The sequence below is a fragment of the Brienomyrus brachyistius genome, unplaced genomic scaffold (genome assembly GCF_023856365.1).
Source record: "Brienomyrus brachyistius isolate T26 unplaced genomic scaffold, BBRACH_0.4 scaffold102, whole genome shotgun sequence".
Lineage (NCBI taxonomy): Eukaryota > Metazoa > Chordata > Actinopteri > Osteoglossiformes > Mormyridae > Brienomyrus > Brienomyrus brachyistius.
This window is the reverse complement of record NW_026042377.1, coordinates 101,838-119,223: the sequence shown is the minus strand read 5'-3', so window position 1 is coordinate 119,223 and position 17,386 is coordinate 101,838. Positions and strand designations below refer to the sequence as shown.

Below are 17,386 nucleotides of genomic sequence, written 5' to 3'. Positions count from 1 at the left end.
AAGACGCAATCAGAATGAAGCCTAATGTGTTTAATTAAGGTGATCATGAAGCATTCACACAGGTGTTCTGTAATTCCCTCTGGTCCGGCTTTGCACCACATCCGTCCTTCACCCACCTCCCAGTTAGCTTGCTGCAGAAGAATACAGGTCTGTCCTGGCACCTTTCTGTAGGTGGACGTAGGTTTAAAACCATTTAGCAGGCATCGCATCTACATTTGAATTGCATTCTTTTGATCAGTCGTGACAGGCATGATGAAAACCAGCATTTACTATTGTGGCACGTATGTGGGCTTTGTTTAGATGGAAGTTGAGAGAAAAAAGGGTACTTGCTCTTCATTCCAAGATTAGAAAAATTGGCCGTCCAGCTTCATTAATCAGATTTAACATCTGGAGTGCGGATATCAGACATAAGTATTTGCACAGATATACTTTTCCTGCTGGGCATGTGTGCGTGGTTCACTGGATGTGTGTTAATGTAAATAATGCTTTGTATTATGGCATTTAGCTGTTCTTAGGTGCTGTATGTACCAAAACGCATCACTGTTTATATCACACAGCATGTTTTTTTTTTTTTTTTTGTTATCCTTTCCTCTTTTAAGAATGTCCAGTTCCACAATGTATGAAACAATAAAAGTGCCGAGAAATAAATCTGCAGTCTCATTCCCTAAGGAATCCGCTGTACATGTGGTAAACTGTACTGCCTTTAGGCATCAGTGAAATATGACAAAAGTATGAAACCGTAGTTCTCTTTTAATCATTAACAACACAAGTCAAAGGTACAATGCACTGTACAATAAGTAAATAGGTTTGTTGTAAGGTCTTTTCTTTGGATTAACCAATATACAAATCTGTCATTTTACATTGCAGCAACTGATTGCATGTGAACTGTAACAAAAAGCAGACGTCACCAAAGCACTTTTGCACAATTCTCCCTGTACTTGATAAACTTCATGCTATAAAAAAAAAAATAGTGTAGGATGAATGCAAATATTAATCTGTTTTTCACTTTTGTCCAGCGGTGGCAGTAATAAGGAGGACACTAAAAGTAAAAGGCTATGTTGCTAAAGATACATACAAGGCTTGGAATGCAAGACTTACATTTTGCTAAAAATATATAAAACTACTAATGGATTTTTTTTTTCCTGACAGTACCCAGCTTCTCAGTAAAGCGAAAATGAATTTCTTCCATTAATTCTTCCTCAGACGCACATACTAATTATTCCCTTAAGTTTGCACCTACTAGCTTGCTGAAAACTGAGGAGATAAGTGCAGGCCTAGAAGGCACAGTGACTTGAAACTGAGCAGAACTGCCACAGGTAATAGATGCAGAGGTGCTTCATGCCCCCAGAAGACACGCAAGAGCTCAGGGCAGGTGAGAGTTCGACACGCGCGGTGTTTGCACCAAGTTTAGCCTGAGTTGCGAGGGGACACCTAGTGGCTACACAGTGTAACGGATCAGCCCTGAATCTACAGTCCCCTTGCAGCACCATGACGGAAATGTACAAGCTTCTGCAGATTGACTAAGTTTTACGCTGCCACTGAATTCAGTGCTGTGGGAGTACAGGGATAGGACCCCCTCCACTTAAAAACTTTGACCTATCAATATGACAGGCAAAGAAACACTTCTTTATGCTACTTATAACACCTCCTCCAGTCTCAAGTTTTTCATAATTCTGTCCCATCTGGACATCACTGAAGGCTGCAGGGGTGTCAAGGTAGTTTTTATTACTGAAGGTTGTTTTTTTATGATGGGCAGAGTGAACAAAATATAAACTGAAATTTGTGAAAGTTTTGCTTTCAGTGTTGAGCTGTACAACAAAAATGCACCTCCATTCAGTGTTACGCTCCTTACCAAAGACGTCAATGAGGGTGGGAATTACCCCGCAATGTTTTTTAAATATTTATCTGTAAATCAAAAAATACTCTTCTTATACTTGAGGAGGCATATTTCTGTAAACATGATTCTTGGGGTGTTTTTTAATGGCAGATTACGTATTCTGCCAATCGAATGAGCCATTTTAAAAGAAGTGTTTCTTGGAAGATGATGTTGGGGTAACATCACGAATTTTTGCGGCACTAACATGCTATGGACTATTAGAGCTCTGATGATTAATTCAGAGAAACTTTGTTCTCTGTTCCGGGGGTGGGGTGAGGTGCCTGGGAAACAAATAAAAATATTAGTGAGGTCTATCAAAATACTGTTATTCTTAAAACATACAAAGATTAATTCAATCTACACAAACTAATGGCAATTACATAAACAAAATCAATTACACTATTTAAAACATAAACACGATTGAATTTTATAAGAAAAACAAATACTCTTTTTAAATGTTTGAAAGTGCTAAGATTCAGATAAGCTCACAGAAACCCAGGGAGGAAAAACTGACCAACGACATAACAGCTTTGTTTTCTTAAATAAATATTCTTAAAAAAAAATACTGCACTATATTTGACTCAAAATAAGTACAAACCATTCAAATAAAATAATTTGATCTCGTGACTATTCTCTTACGTTATCTTTAATCATGTTTAATCCATTATATTATTTCAGGGCAGCATTGTCAATAGGGAAGAAATATATATATATATTTTTTTTTCACCTGAATCGTAGTATCATTCAGGATAGAAGTACTAACTCCGGATTTTCTGATCAACAAATAATTTTGAAAGTGAAGCCCCAGTGGATCTTTTTGGTCAGGTAAACAACGCACACGAAAGCAGGTGAAATGCCCGCTGTTTTCTGCAATCAAGTATCTCTGCAATCTCTCAGTGTGTCAGGGATCTTGTATTCTGATCTCCGAACTCACACTACAAATATGTACATTTGCAGTCAAAAATATGACCACTAAGTATTTCGGAGCTGATAGATAACGGAATGAGTTTCCTGGGTTTCATTTTCAATTACAAAAAGACTTTCCAGTTTCAGGTGATTACACTGTATTTCAAATATTGCTTAAGACCAAGTACAGATATGCTTATGAACAACACTTTTGGCGCACGTTGAATGGTGTTTTTTTTTTTTTTTTTTGCCGAATTACAAAATACATTTGATCACAAGACCAAATGCTCGCTGAATTACTTAAATAAGCGATTGTGCAAATTGTAGTTTCTTCTCCCCAGGTTTTTGGTAAGAAACAAATTAATGAGGTGATGCGTTGTGTTATTACGAGGTCCTGTTGCAACAAACAGTAAAATAAAAAATATATAATACAACAAACAAAAATGAAATAAAATAAAGAAAGCAATATTCCTATGAGGCGTCTCATGCTTTGAATGTCAAAGACCAGGTCAATGTCTCTTTGCTCTTTTCTTTGAACCTACGAAGCAGCTACTTAATGGATACCAAGCAATGTGAGATACAGAGACGTGCACATTTCAGCCTGGTTTCCACAAGACTGAAAGTCCTTTTTTTTAATTATTTTTTAATAGTGGTCTACAGTTAATGACAACCATAGAGAAAAGCAGCAACAGATTTTTTTTTTTTTTGTGGTGGGATATGAGGGACGTCACCTGACTGGGGACAAATGTGCTGCCGTGACACCAACGGAGAGGCAGCAGTTCCGTCATAAGCCAGCTTCTTCGGTCCCATATAATTACAGGCACGACTGACATTTGAGTCTTGAGTAAATGTATGAACAAAGCAAATAACAGTGGTTCCTAGTCTGGCACGTCAACAAATCTGCTAAAGAAAATTAACATCTTGTGTTGTCTTTACTTATTAGAGGGCTGTATATGTCGGGGGGGGGGGGGGGGGGGGGGGGGCTACGTTGCTTAAAATAAGAAAGGAAGCATTTAGAAAACATTAACCAACAACCTGTGTCAGTTGGCCAATGTGTCCAAGTTGTCAGTGAATGGGGAATAAAGAGATTCTGACACTTAGGTCATTATTTCCATCGTTTTGCTGAGTCCATCCTAATTTATTATTCCACTATGTTGTATTTGTCAACCTATAATCCAAAACTCTATTTTAGCTCATACACATATGAACAGCTACAGGACAAAACCAAGGCTAATAAAGAAAGCTAATACTTCATCTGTTTTTGATCAATATAATGCAAGACATGAAATGTAAACCTGCCAGACATTTAAAAATATCAGCAATTTCTTAATAAATCTACCTAATTTACCTTTTATTGAAAAGCAATCATAATGTGTAAATATATATATTTATATATATATATATATATAGAGAGAGAGAGAGAGTGAGAGAGAGAGATATTTTTCATCGTCTAATTCCGTACACTGCAAAAATGTCATAATTGTCATCATTATCTTTACTATTCACATATGTCAGGGTTATTATTACCATGAGCATCTAAAAACTGCGTAAAACATTTGCTTTTATCTGAAAAAGAAACATTAATTTACGAGGGGGGGGGGTTCATGAAGTGAGGTCTGTTAACATCGATACTGTTAAAAAAAATCTGTTTTTCAAAAATTAGTGCTGGAAGGAAGACTGGCGATTAAAACCTTCCTTGAAGCTTGTTGCTGTGTGTGAGAGCAGCTCTAACAGTGTCTTTTTGGGTGTGTTTATTTGGTCGGTTGGGTTTTTTTTTGTATATAAACCAGATGTTTCACGTTGAGCGGCATAATTGGCAGAGTCACACGAGTTCTGCGGTTCTCATCCAATTCAAGCAGTCGAAGTGCCTCCTTTATGTAAAAGTGCTTCTTTTTACAAGAACAAAACTCACAGTTTCACATCCTGTCTATTACTTGGATTTGCGCTACATGAAACAGCAGAGAGATCTGCTATATTTACACAAGCTTACTTGCAGTGCATTTAGATTTTCTTACACCTGTAAACGCTGCTTTCAGGTCTGTCTATCATTTCCAATTCAGTGCAGCACCGTTAGGAGTGAAACCACCCCAGAGTTCACTGTATGAACAAAATTACTCTTGTTGTCAACCTGTTGTCACACTGGCCTGAGAAAAGTGTATATACAGGCACTCCTGCTGTGTTCGGTAGCATCTAAGTTTAGCTATTTCTCACAGTTAAGAGGTCTACACAGCCCCACAGAGGACAGCTCATGGTACCTGATTTTATTTCATCAGTTCCAAAACTGCTTTAAAAGTGATATTTCCTTACAGTTATTTGGTTTAAAGAATAAACGGGCGTTATGTTCGAGTACATAGGAGCAAATGTTGCTCGGATTAAGCAAAGTTAAAGTTTGCAAAGCACGTTCTGTGGTGAGATAGCTTGCCTTGACGTCGTTACTTCATTCCTTCACTAATTTTTCACGCCTCTCTGGAAAGCCTCTTTAGGTTCATGATAACTACAACCAGATGTGGACACGGACAGAGGTGGAAGGGATACAATCCAGCTGTTTTGATTTCATATTTGGAAAAGTATAATAATCTTAATGCAGTTAAAACTATTTCCTGGACAGAAAATGTTTGAGCTTTCTTTCCTCTCTTTATTATTATCTAGTAAACAGACTTGTAGTATCATGACTACTGATTCACTGATTATGCCAATCAATTATGACATATATATGGGAGGGGTAAGTGAGTGTTTGAATGAAGTTGGATGATAAGGATTAACAGACTGGCAACCAAACAGTAGAGAGGAAGCCTAAATCAAAGCGATTTGCGTTTAAGTTCTTTACATCTAGTTTAGCTTTCTCTGGGCTCAATCATAAGCATTTGTGCGCTTAAATTAAGGCTTCTAAGTGTTCAAGTGTTTCGACCCCTGACCCCAGGGAGGTGTGGCCCTCACTGGAAGGCTTGGTGAAAGCGAGGGAGAGTGGTGGCACTGAGGCTGGTGCTGAACACTGGAGGGAGTGAGTGCAGGGGCCCCAGGCTGAGGCCCCCGCCGGAGCCCTGTGACTCCTGAGGTTGCGGTTGCAAAGAGGTATGTGGTGGAGCGTGAGGATCGGTCATGTGGGAGGATGACGAGGAGGAGGACGATGAGGTTGAGGAGGAGTAGCCCATGACCAGGCCGCCAGCGCTCATGGGAGGATTGTATGGGGGCAGGTTGAGTGGCAGGAAGCCCAGCAGGTGGGAGAAGTCCATGTTAGCAGCACACACAGACTCTGCGATGACAGCCGGGCTTTTGGACAGGAGGTGCTCCCCACTGAGATCATCTGGCAGCACCTGCTGGTGCTCGAGACCCTCTTTAGCTGGGGAGCTGCCAAGGGCGTCAGCCTGCGGGGGCACGGGCAGCCCACTCTGCAGATCCATCAGGAAGCTCTCCATCTCCACCTTCAGGGGCTTCTCCAGTAGATATGAGGTAGATCCAAGCTGGTACTTAGGAAGGGGTGGCTGTGGATGCTGTTGCTGCTGCTGCTGTTGCTGCTGCTGGGACGAGGGGGAAGCATGGTGATGGTGGTGATGGTGGTGATGGTGGTGATGATGGTGGTGAAGAGGGGAGGGGGACTCCATGTGGCAGCCCATCCCCATGGGGGTGGACAGAGGACCCGACACCAGGGAGTGGTGAGGAGGCCCAGAATTGGACATGGCCTGCAGGTGTGGATTGTACATGCCCATGGGGAATGCTCCAGGGAAGGGCTTGCTCAGCATGGAGTCCTTAGAGGAACCCATGCACACCATGGGACTGAGCTCTTCCTTGACGGCACATGGGGGCGACCCAGAGCCCAGAAGGCCGAGCAGGTCAGGCGGCTCGGCCTTGATCTTCAGCAGCTCCTGCGAGTGGCTCTTCTTCACATGTCGTGTCAAGTGGTCCTTCCGGCCAAAGCGCTGGGCACAGTATTGGCACAGGAAGTCCTTACGGCCCGTGTGGACCACCATGTGGCGGCGGACGTCCTTGCGTGTGTAGAAGCGGCGGTCGCAGTGGTCGCAGGGGTGCTTCTTTTCCTTGGTGCCGCCGGACGACTTGCCCGAGTGACTCTTGAGGTGCTCCAGCAGCACGGGGGTGCTCTCATAGCTCTGCAGGCACACCTTGCAGGTGAGATCTCCGCTGGTCGCCGCATGCATGGCCACGTGACGCTTGTAGCCCAGCTTGGTGTTGTAGTTCTTGCCGCACTCCTCGCACCTGAAGGCCTCCTTGTTCGGGTCGTGGGTCTGCAGGTGGTTCTTCAGGTGATCTTTTCGGTGAAACATCTTATCACAGAATGAGCACTGGTGGGTCTTCTGTGGAGAATGTGTGGCCATATGCCTAGGGGACAGACCAACAACATGATTGGTGACACCGTCTCCCGGTCACCTGGGGTGTTTCTCAATACCAAGAACGCAAAGATCGTACTTGTGGTCTTGGCAAGACCGGTCTTGATAACATGCCTCCCAAAAATTAACTTGGGGCACCATGAATCATGGGATTAGTCTCGTTTGGTGAGGATTCAACTAATGTATACTTGATATTTGGGGTGCGGCAAAAAATGGGTTTTTTACCATCCTCTGTACATCTGCTCTTAGTATTGTAACTGGTCTTCGGCAATGGAAGATGAGGTAAAACGGGCACACAAGAACACAAGTAGAGTGAAGCACACGTACTGAGAAACACCCTAGATGTGCCCTAGCACAGAACACAGACAGGATGTCAATGATGCAACTGGCACAGGCATATCCACATGTACACGTGAACTAAACCCGGAAGGAACTGATCGGGTAGGCTGTACAGATCAGGTAGGCTGTACAGATCAGGTAGTGACAAACATTTAACAAACATGGTGACAAAGGGATCACTCTGGTCTACAGCCTAGGTGCAGTGTTTGCTGGAAATTTAGGCTGAAGAGAGTGTCCAGGAACAACTGGATGAAACACACAAATGATTAAATGAAAATCGCTGTGTGGCATACTCAAAAACTCTATGAGGCCATTTCTCATTGTTACGTTACTTTAGTTACGTAGCTGACCCCTATTTAAATCAATTTCCTGGATACTGTGGTGGGACCAGCATTAGGTAAGTGTGTCTCCCAAGCATTCAACAGAGGAGCCCTTCTGAGACCAAGACCTTCTGTTAGCCGTGCATGTTGTTAATCTCTCTGCTAGCTTCAGCCTCAGTTCCCCTGTCCCGGATGATCACATCCACTTCCCAGAAGGCCGTAGACCATACCTGAACAGTTTGTATTTGGAGACAAAGGCCTTTCCACAGTTTGGCTGGAAGCAGCGGAAGGGCTTCTCTCCAGTATGGCAGAAGGCGTGAAGGCGGAGCTGGTCGTGCGAGCCGAAGAGAGCCCCACACACCGGGCACTGGCTCCTGCCCAAGCGGCCCTCCCGCAGCCTCTCGCACTCCTCTCTCTCTCTCTCGCTCTTGCTCTCTCTGCCCAGGGGCAGTCTGCCTCGGAAAAGCTTGGCAGCGGCGGCGGCTCGTCGTTCCTCGTGCTCCGGGCTCAGTGCGGTATGCTGGCGTGGGGCATCGGTGGCACCTGCTGCCATGGCAGCCCTAGTGTGCCGTTGCCATGGGGTGATGGTTGGGGCCGCCCCGCCCTCCAGGCTTTGCGTGGTGCCGGAGCTGCGTGCGGGATGTCGGGGGGGGGGGGGGGAGGGGCTGGGTTGCGCTCAGAGGGGCCGAGTGGGCCAACGGTGTACCTCAGCTGCAAACCTGCACCCACACATCAGAGAGGCGGTCAAGCAGTCACGCTACAAAGGGTGTGCTAGCAGTTAATATGCCTAACTGTATGATGCACACAGAAGCATTCCATAAACATTGTAGATCTTAGCATATAGAGGAAAATGTACCTTTGAATCTGCAGGTATCTTGTGAATGTGAATTTCCCCCCTCTCACCCGGTGCCTACAGCATCAGTTGGGGGTGAGTAGCTGGTATTGCTGTGCATCTTCACTGGCCTACAGCAAACAAGGAAACGAAATAGGAAATGTATTACTCAATGAAGCCGAGAATCTCATGCCGGGATGCGGAGGACACGGCGAACCCCCCCGTGATGCCACAGTTATGCATCAAGCTTATAAGTGTGAGCAAGGGAGAGAGTTTGAAATGACGGAAAGAACTTCCGTATAGCGTCAATGTAGAGATACACAGGAGTTAGCATATAGATGTGTGGAATACCGTTCACTGCACATGAAATAGTATAGAGTGTACTGTTTTCACTTTAACAAACCACATTCTCTATTACATCAGGAATAATATTTTATTTAAAAAATGCTTAAAATAGTGACAAATTGCCACTGACCAGGATAAATGTTAGAAGATGGTTGGATATATGGATGGATGGATGGTTGAATGGATGGATGGACTGTGATAAAAAAAAAAAAAAACAGCCCTGGGCTTAGGGGTCAATGTCCCCACAAACCCATTGACCCACTAGGAAAATGACCAGTATCTGAGATAGCCAGTCCGATTCGGGGCTGGATGGATTATGGACCAACAGATGGAAAAATTGAGCCAATCTAAACCACTAGGGGGCACTAAAGGACAATAGGATATTTCAGTTAAAATGATCATTTTCAAGCTCTGTAATAGGAGCATTAGAATGCTTCAGGATAAGATAGGGTAGATAGCCTTTGAATTCCAAATGCTACAAATGTTTACATATACTTAAGTTATCAAACAGAATGGGGGACATCAAGAAAAATTGAGCCAGCCCATGATAAAAGACTAGCTATAACGTCAGAATGCATATGGTAGGAAGTGGGCAACATTAAAAATCAAACCTGCATTTGAGTTTAAAATTTAAATTTGTATAATCATGCAAGATGCGGTCGAATCAGCTTAATAAGTGGGCAACGAAAAACCTCGAGAACTTCACCGGTTACTCTGCGTAACTCAGGTTTTCTTTGTTGACGTAGAGTTTCTTGGTAGCTGCACCAGATTCTGGAGCTGAACTTCCGTTGCTTCAGGAGGAAGAGAGTGAGACATTAATAGGTCACAGCGCGAGCTCTCGCAAGGTGTGACGTCACTGCTCAGCCGGGTGAATTGGTCCACTCTCCAGATCTCAATCTGAGGCAGTCTTACTTCTGCCTCGAGCACACGACCGAGAATGTAAGCCAGTGTAATGTAACGAAACGCAGACCTATCTAGTAACTGCATCGTGGTGCTCTGGCTATTTCAGCCCAGAAACATTATCCAATTACACACCCTAAATATACCTGGAGGAATACGACCACGACGATGCACGCTAAAGTACAAGATGATGAGGACGATGGTGGCCATCTTATCAAAGAATGCCAGATGAGGCCGGGCGGGTGGACACGGCCGTTTGCGTCGTGCTGATCTGTCAGCGGCGTGTACCGGCACGGTGGCACACAGGCTTATGCTTCCTCAGGCCTGCAGGGCTAAGGGCCGAGCAGTTCAAACTGCTGCAAGTCTTTAAATAGAAACTGAGTTCACTGAGCTGAGCTTGGGTGACAACTGCCCTACAAGAAAGTGTGACAGAGAGAGAGCATGCCAGAACACAAGGGCATAAGGCAAAGGAAGGAAGAAGTGAAAAGAAATGGTGGTGGGGAGTGGGTAAGCCAGGCCATTGTGCCTAGTGCTATCTGAGTGACTCCGCAAAGGTGAGTGACACTTTGCTGCCCACACTGGCAAGGAGCACTGAGGTAGCATGGCTGTGAGTGCTAGTCCCTGCCCGCGTGCATAAGGGCAGCCCATGGTACTGGGATCCCCGAGACACAGTCAGTTGTGTTGCCTCAGTGGCATAAGGAGAACATGATAGCTACATGCTATACAAGGTGCTCAGGCTCCCAGATGATGAGCTGTTCCCAGTCCCGCCCCCGGCTCTGCCCTTCAGTACATCTTACATTTATTGCCAGAGATTTAGCATTACAGCCAACGGAGGAAGAAATTTGGGTTGGAGAAGAGACAGATCTAATATCAGTCTATGCTGTACTGCAAGCGGCTTGTGGGAGTTTTACTTACACAAAAATGTAAGGGCAGAATGAAAAATTATTGATTCAGAGATTGTGGAGGAGATCATTGGAGGTCATTGTGGAGGAGGTGAGTCAGAGACATCTGATTGAAATTACACTTGTTAGAAAATTGGTGAAGTGCAGCGAATTTTGGGCTGTGCATCGTAAAGTGTATTGAATCGTTTGCTCTGTGCGTCATTACGCCACTATTACTCACTCTCACTGCAACCCGACTCTGGCCTTCAGTGCATCCTATGTTTATTACTCAGTCCCACCCGGCTCTGCCTTTCGGTACATCTTACATGTATAATTCTTCTCCCTCAGTAATTACTTGCACCTTGGGAGACTTGTGCAGGATGCTGGTAGCAGACTATAAGGAAAAAAAATTGATGAATGAAAAACGCAAGCTGTGTTTTTTTTTTTTTTTTTGGGGGGGGGGGGGGGGGGGCAGACATACCAATAGCGGAGAATGAGAACACTTCCTTATCTCACAGCCATGAATGGATGGACTAAACCTCTTCAAACACACACAGCTGTGCATAGCCTGTGAAAAGACACCCATGCCCCAGAGAGACTTTTCATTAACCTTTTTCCTTTTGTCATTTTCAGTGCTGTAATGGACTGGTATCCCATCTGCACTGCTTCCTGTCCTGTGCCCTGGGATTCCTGGGATAGGCTCCAGACTGACCCTGACCTGCCCATTGGTACATTTTTAAATTACATTTAAATTACATTTTTAAAGGTAAATGCTTACAGTTTCAGACAAATGTAAGACTTTGTGTTATTACTGACATACCTAGACATTAAAAAACAAGTGTGATTGTTTAGGGTTCAAACAAAAAAAAAGACCATCGGCAAAAGGATCCTCCGCCTTTTTCAGTCTTTTCTGGTACAGCGCCTGATTTTAGCTTAGGTAACAGAGGTGTGACAGACACACAGACATACAGAGGGAAGGAAGTATTAAAGTGTGTTTTATTACATCTGAAAGGTAGCCAAACCACTCTACAGTGACTTGTATCTGGTACAACTGAATAGCAGCTTGACAGACTGACTGGTCAGGTGAGTGTTTATTAGTCTGAGAGAAAAAGAACCTCTCTCTGATAACCAATGGCAGTGCGCTGACGCCTGTCCAAAAGAAGATGCCACCCCTTAGCCCCACAAGTGAGAAACAAGCACACACATATAATAAGGACAGGACGTGTTCATTTTTCGCACCCATTTTAACGATGCCTTATAACGGATGCCGGAGGGCAGCGGACCACGTTCACCGCTATAACCGTGGCGGGATAGGTAGCTCAAATCCCCCCTCACAGCCCCATCATCTCTAAGAGCATGACTGCTCACCAAATTTCAAATCCTCACTCTGAGCTGCTAGCTAGAGAGTAAAAACACGGTCCCTGGCCTGGCCTGGAATGACGACAGCACTAACCTCCAAAAATATCCCCCCCCCCTGTTCGTTTTCATTGCGAACGGTTAATGCTTCTGGAATTCAGCAGCCATTTTGACAAAGCATACTCACAAAGGGGTCTAAATCAACAGACCCCCCCGCCCACCCCCCAAGACCACAGATAGCCCAGTAGGGTGGCATCCCTACGCCATTCACTCCATCCATGGCAGAAAGAAAAGGAAAGAGCGGCACCGCTGAGTCTTCCCGCGCGGACGGGAGCTCGCTCTGAAAAGGCCTTCACAGGAGCGTTGCACAACTGAATGGACTCGCTGGGTTTCGCTTCCCCTCGGGCGGCACGGAGCTGCTCACCAGAAGCCCCCGTGGGGTGCGGCGCTCGGGGACAGGAAGCCGGTATGAGGTCTCCCCTCCGCGGAGAGCCAGGCCAACCCTCACATCCATCGGCAGTTACAAAGGGTCTGGTGGCAGTTTGGGATGTGGCCAAACTACCAGCATCGTTACCGTTGCTAAACATAGACCCTGTGGTCAAGAGTCTCTCCAGACGGTTACAGAAGCTGCAGTTTCTTTGTGTTGTTTATTTTGATCGTATAAACTCCTTACGCACGTTGGCACGTTCTAAGAAAGCCTGACACTCAGAAAACAGTATGCGGAAAAGCACCCCCCCCTCTTTTTATAGACAAACATAATAATAAATTCAACACATTAAGCCCTGTAATAAGCACGTGCCCCTCCCAGTACTAGAGAGAGGCAGAAGCAGATGGAGCATCCATGAAGAAGGTCTTTCTGATTTATTCAGCGTATGCTGCTTGAGGCCTGGTTGCTGGTATAGTGGGAAGAACCGCAGTTTTCTGCTGGGATAAATACCTGGACTCATACCCAGCCGAGAGCGCCTCCTACTGGACCTCCACGGACATCGCCTCCACCAAATGACGGGACGCACCAGTCACCTCATAGTCCACACTGGACTTCTCTATCAGTATAAACAGTAATAGCGAAGAAATCAAGCCATAATTCACCAGAATGTTTATCTAGGCCTGGAGGATGCATATGAGAATATAAAACGGAATGTCCGCCTAAGAAACACCGCGTGTTCATGGCCTGCTACGCTGTCACACAAATCATCTCCAGCAATATATATTTATGTCTTCTTTTTTAAATTTTTCCAGCTGTTTTTTGGTCATGGCAAGCCTAACGCAATGGGCTATTTGCTTAACGCACTTGATGGTACAGCTAATTAGCCTAGCTGGAATTTGAAATTGACTTGTGTCCGGCTGATACGTGATGCTAAATTTAGGTGACTTTCACACTACATTGGATGGAATGTTGTTTACTGCTAACCTACCATAGTGCACTGCTACTTTCACTCCGGAAAAATATAAATATATATGCAGAAATATTTTGTTTATTTACTTGTGTATTCAAGCATTTCAGATGTGAAAGGACACAATGACTACGGGCTCAAGGAGTACATAGAAGGAGGAACTAAAGTCAGCGGTGGTGTGTGTGTGTGTGGGGGGGTGAGACCCACCATTTGGTCATATACATCAGCAAGCCATTGCATTTCAGGCACTAAACATAACTATATAAAGCCCATGTGTCCTTATGCTATAAAGTGCAGGAATGTACACAAAACAACCTGAAACTTCAATATGATTTATTCAGTGCAGAGTAAAATACTTTTGTACTAAATCCCACATTGTGAACACTGGAATTTACCACATATGGGTGAAAAACCGTTGGCTGCTAGTAAAATGCTAGTAAATGGAATTATATATGCATATTGATAATTTTAGTGTTTCAGGTTACATCATGTGTTGTTCTCATTTCTTATTTAGGTCTGTTTTGACAAAGCCTAAAGAATCAGCAAAGTACTACAGTACGAATAAAGGTCTTCCGAGCTCCCGGCAGGGAAAAACGTGGACCGTCTGTGAGTCCCCCAGGACCGGATTGGGAAACACCGACTTAACAGATTGGTGCCTAAACTCTCCAAACACTGCATGAAAGATAATTTGGTCTTACTAACTGCAAGGTGGCCCAGCTCACCTTCTACTCAGCCTGCCACACTGGTGTAGCAGCTCTCAGTTCAGGTGCCTGGCATCTGCATATCCCAGCCATTTAATCAAAGGACAGATAATTAGCTGGCAATCAAGTCAGCAGGTGACGGTACGAGCAAAGCTGCGTGTCTCGATGTGGAGGTGGGCTGGGTTGACAACTGCTGCGTTCATTTATTACCTCACCAGTGGTCCTAAGCTCTGTTACCGGTGAGACCTGGAGTAACAGCCTTTGGATATGTGAAGAGCAGGTTTCAGCAGAGAATTACTGAGAAGTTCCAGAAAAACTCCACATATTACACATGTCTATCTGAAATTACCATGCGATTGTTTCAGTATTGGTCAGGCCAACTCCAAGCAGCTGATAGCAGGTTAGTCTGACTCTCAGTTGCAAGTTCTGGTGATGGCAAACGCATCAAAACATTCATTGGTTAATTTTGTGCATTTTATGTGCAGAGAAAAATGTAAGTGAAGGTAAACTTTAAAGGTAAGGGTGTGTTTGGCAGAAATGGAGAAACACAGATAAGCAGTGACCACTGCAATGCTGTGACAAGGCTGGAGGCAGTGAGGTCTACAGCGGGCTGATCAGATCACACCTTCTTGTGGCATGTCCCTGGCAGACAGAATGCCGTTCTGCAGAGAATCCGTTTAACCACACAAGCCCCTGAAACACCTGTCCAAAGGCTGCACGTACCTCCTACATACAATACCTCTCCTCAGCTGAGGTCCAATTACAATGAACTGAGACATTCTTCTGTCTTGTGAAGCAGCGATACTTCCAGCATAAGGCTGCGCTCAAATCACCATAACGTGACTTTTGGTCAGTATGCACTCACGGACTTTCAATGCTTCATAAATGCTGTTGACAGACAGGGGAAATCAGATGTCAGATAGGTAGAAATGTCAGTTTGTGTCCAGGAGACGTGGGGAAATCCAAATTGTTGACAGTTATGTCACCAGGTGGCATGACTCTGACTTGGGTTGCTGTCAGCGGTATAACTGCGCTTCAAAGCTGAGGGATATTAACTTCAGTGTAGTTTGACATTTGTCACTTTACTTGAGTTTACCACGTTTTTGATCATTACTTGTTTTCCCATTACCGGGTTTAACCTGTGCTCCAAGCCAGCCACAACCACGTAATGGAAGATGGTAGGATGGACATACCTGTGAGAATTTCCCTCTGGAATCAGTAATGTTTATCTAATCAAATTTAATTTCATCTAAATATCTCTCCCAATCAGTGGGTGTATAATACTAATAAAGTACTGCCCAACCACCCCTACCTACTTTACAACTTCTACCCCACCAGCAACAAGATACAGAAAAAACAACACAATCTGTGATGACTAACAACCTCCCGCCCCATACAGAACAGAAGGAAAGTTTTCATCAACCCCGCACAAACAGCCAGAGCACCATGGCATGCGTGCTCACAATTATTGAACGAGAACAAGGGGAATGAAGCCCCCAACACTCCCACCCACAGCTCCTCCATGCCAACGCAAACACCAGAAATTAGCACAAGCCCGACACACTCGTTCCTTCCTCCTTCTCTTCCCCCATTCCCAGTTAATCTCGCCCTGTGGTCTGCACCGCAGTGATGCATTGGATCCGTCTGCATACCAAAATAAACAGGCTAGGTCAGTGTTTCCCAATCCGGTCCTTGGCCACCTACAGCCAGTCCACATTTTTGCTCCCTCCGGGCTCCCTGCCAGACTGTCCTGTGGACTATCTGTGGGTCCCCAAGGACCGGATTGGGAAACACTGTGATGAAAATGGCCCATGCACTGAAGAGAGCAGCATCCAGGCTAACAGCTCCCTCCTTCCCTGCCTGACTCCACCTCTTCCTTGCGCTTTACTGAAATGACGTTCACTATCCGTGTTTGGGTGGGACATCAAAACATCTTCTCCGCTCTCAGCATAACTCCACCATCGCCGCCGTCATAAATCCGTGAGCAGGTTGAGCAGACGTGAGCGGTAATCTACTGGGCCAATCAATCACAGACGCTTACACTACTTCCTCGAGATTTGCTCTCTCATTATCCAATTTCCATTCCATCTCCTGAGATTCCCATCTGAATTATGGACTGTGCTGCTTTTTAACACAGCTGAGACTTTGGCATCTACTACAGTAAGGGAGGGACCTGCATTACATTTGCAAAAACTGGATCCGATTCACAGATTTCACTGACCACAGGCCGTGCTGAAATATATGGAGGCATATGCTGATTGTCACAAATCATATATATATATCCATCTTAGTGCACACGGGTGCACTGCAAGCCCTCGCCCTGCAAGCACTGCAGCACTTCAGCAAAGAGCCAGAGATTCCAGAGATGAAGAAGAAAAATAAAAGCTAATTGTGAAAATGAAAGTGAGGGTTCCTCTCCTGCCACAATTAATGGAGGAGTTGTAAGCTCACTGAAATGGGATGAGGAGGATCCAATGATGGATGCTTAGCATCTCTGTGCCAGCAACCAGTCGGCCCACGCTACAGGAAAGGCCGGGTGGGGGCGAGGGGGGGCGGTTTAAACCTCTTTCATGTCATGCAGTGTTTTCCAGATGCTCACAAGACGTATCCACGCGAGCTATTTCTTGAAGCTCCCCATATCTGTCTCAAAAGCCACTCGAGGGTTGGGGGAGGAACTGGGGCTGGGACGAGGTTGTGTTTCACGAATGCAGTGTTATTTCCGCCACCCGTGTGCGTGTGAATGTGTGCTTGTGTGCTGGTGCGAGTGCATGGGGGGGATGGGAAGATGCGCTTAGGGAAAGCCCTGTCTGCAGGGAGTCCCGGCAGTGGCACAGAACCGCATCCTGCCAACGGGCAGCGTGCCAGGACTCTCCCTTTAGCCTCTTCCCACAGTAAATGGACACAATACGCTCGGCCTGTAAATTCATACCCAAGATCCTTACCATTTGATTTGATATATGACATAAGCATAAGACTGTCTGGGGGTGACAGGGTGGCATTGTGGCTGGGATTGCTGGTCACATCTCTGGGAGCAGCATTCACGTCTCTGTCAGGGTTCTATGTGTGTGGTGTTTGCAAGTTCTCCCCTTGTCATAGTCGGGTTTCCTCCAGGTACTCTATCCCCCCCCCCCCCCCCTGTGTGCCCGGACCCCCCCCCTCCAAAGCAGCAGAATGGGCAACACACACGTGGTGT

At 45.2% G+C, this 17,386-nt stretch overlaps 1 protein-coding gene across 2 annotated transcripts in view; it reads right to left on the bottom strand.

Annotated features, from left to right (window-relative positions):
• Positions 1 to 732: 732 nt before the first annotated feature.
• Positions 733 to 17,386, bottom strand: part of LOC125727535 (zinc finger protein PLAGL2-like) — a 28,978-nt gene continuing 12,324 nt past the window's right edge. The window contains exons 2-5 of one of the 2 annotated variants that reach the window (XM_049004335.1): positions 9,092 to 9,154; positions 8,641 to 8,747; positions 8,015 to 8,503; positions 733 to 7,117 (exon numbers count right to left, since the gene is read on the bottom strand). In XM_049004335.1, the coding sequence (XP_048860292.1) occupies positions 5,716 to 7,117; positions 8,015 to 8,337 (1,725 nt within the window). In that variant the 5' untranslated portion in view covers positions 8,338 to 8,503; positions 8,641 to 8,747; positions 9,092 to 9,154 and the 3' untranslated portion in view covers positions 733 to 5,715. The remainder of the gene's footprint in view (positions 7,118 to 8,014; positions 8,504 to 8,640; positions 8,748 to 9,091; positions 9,155 to 17,386) is intronic. The other variant, XM_049004334.1, reaches the window with a different exon arrangement.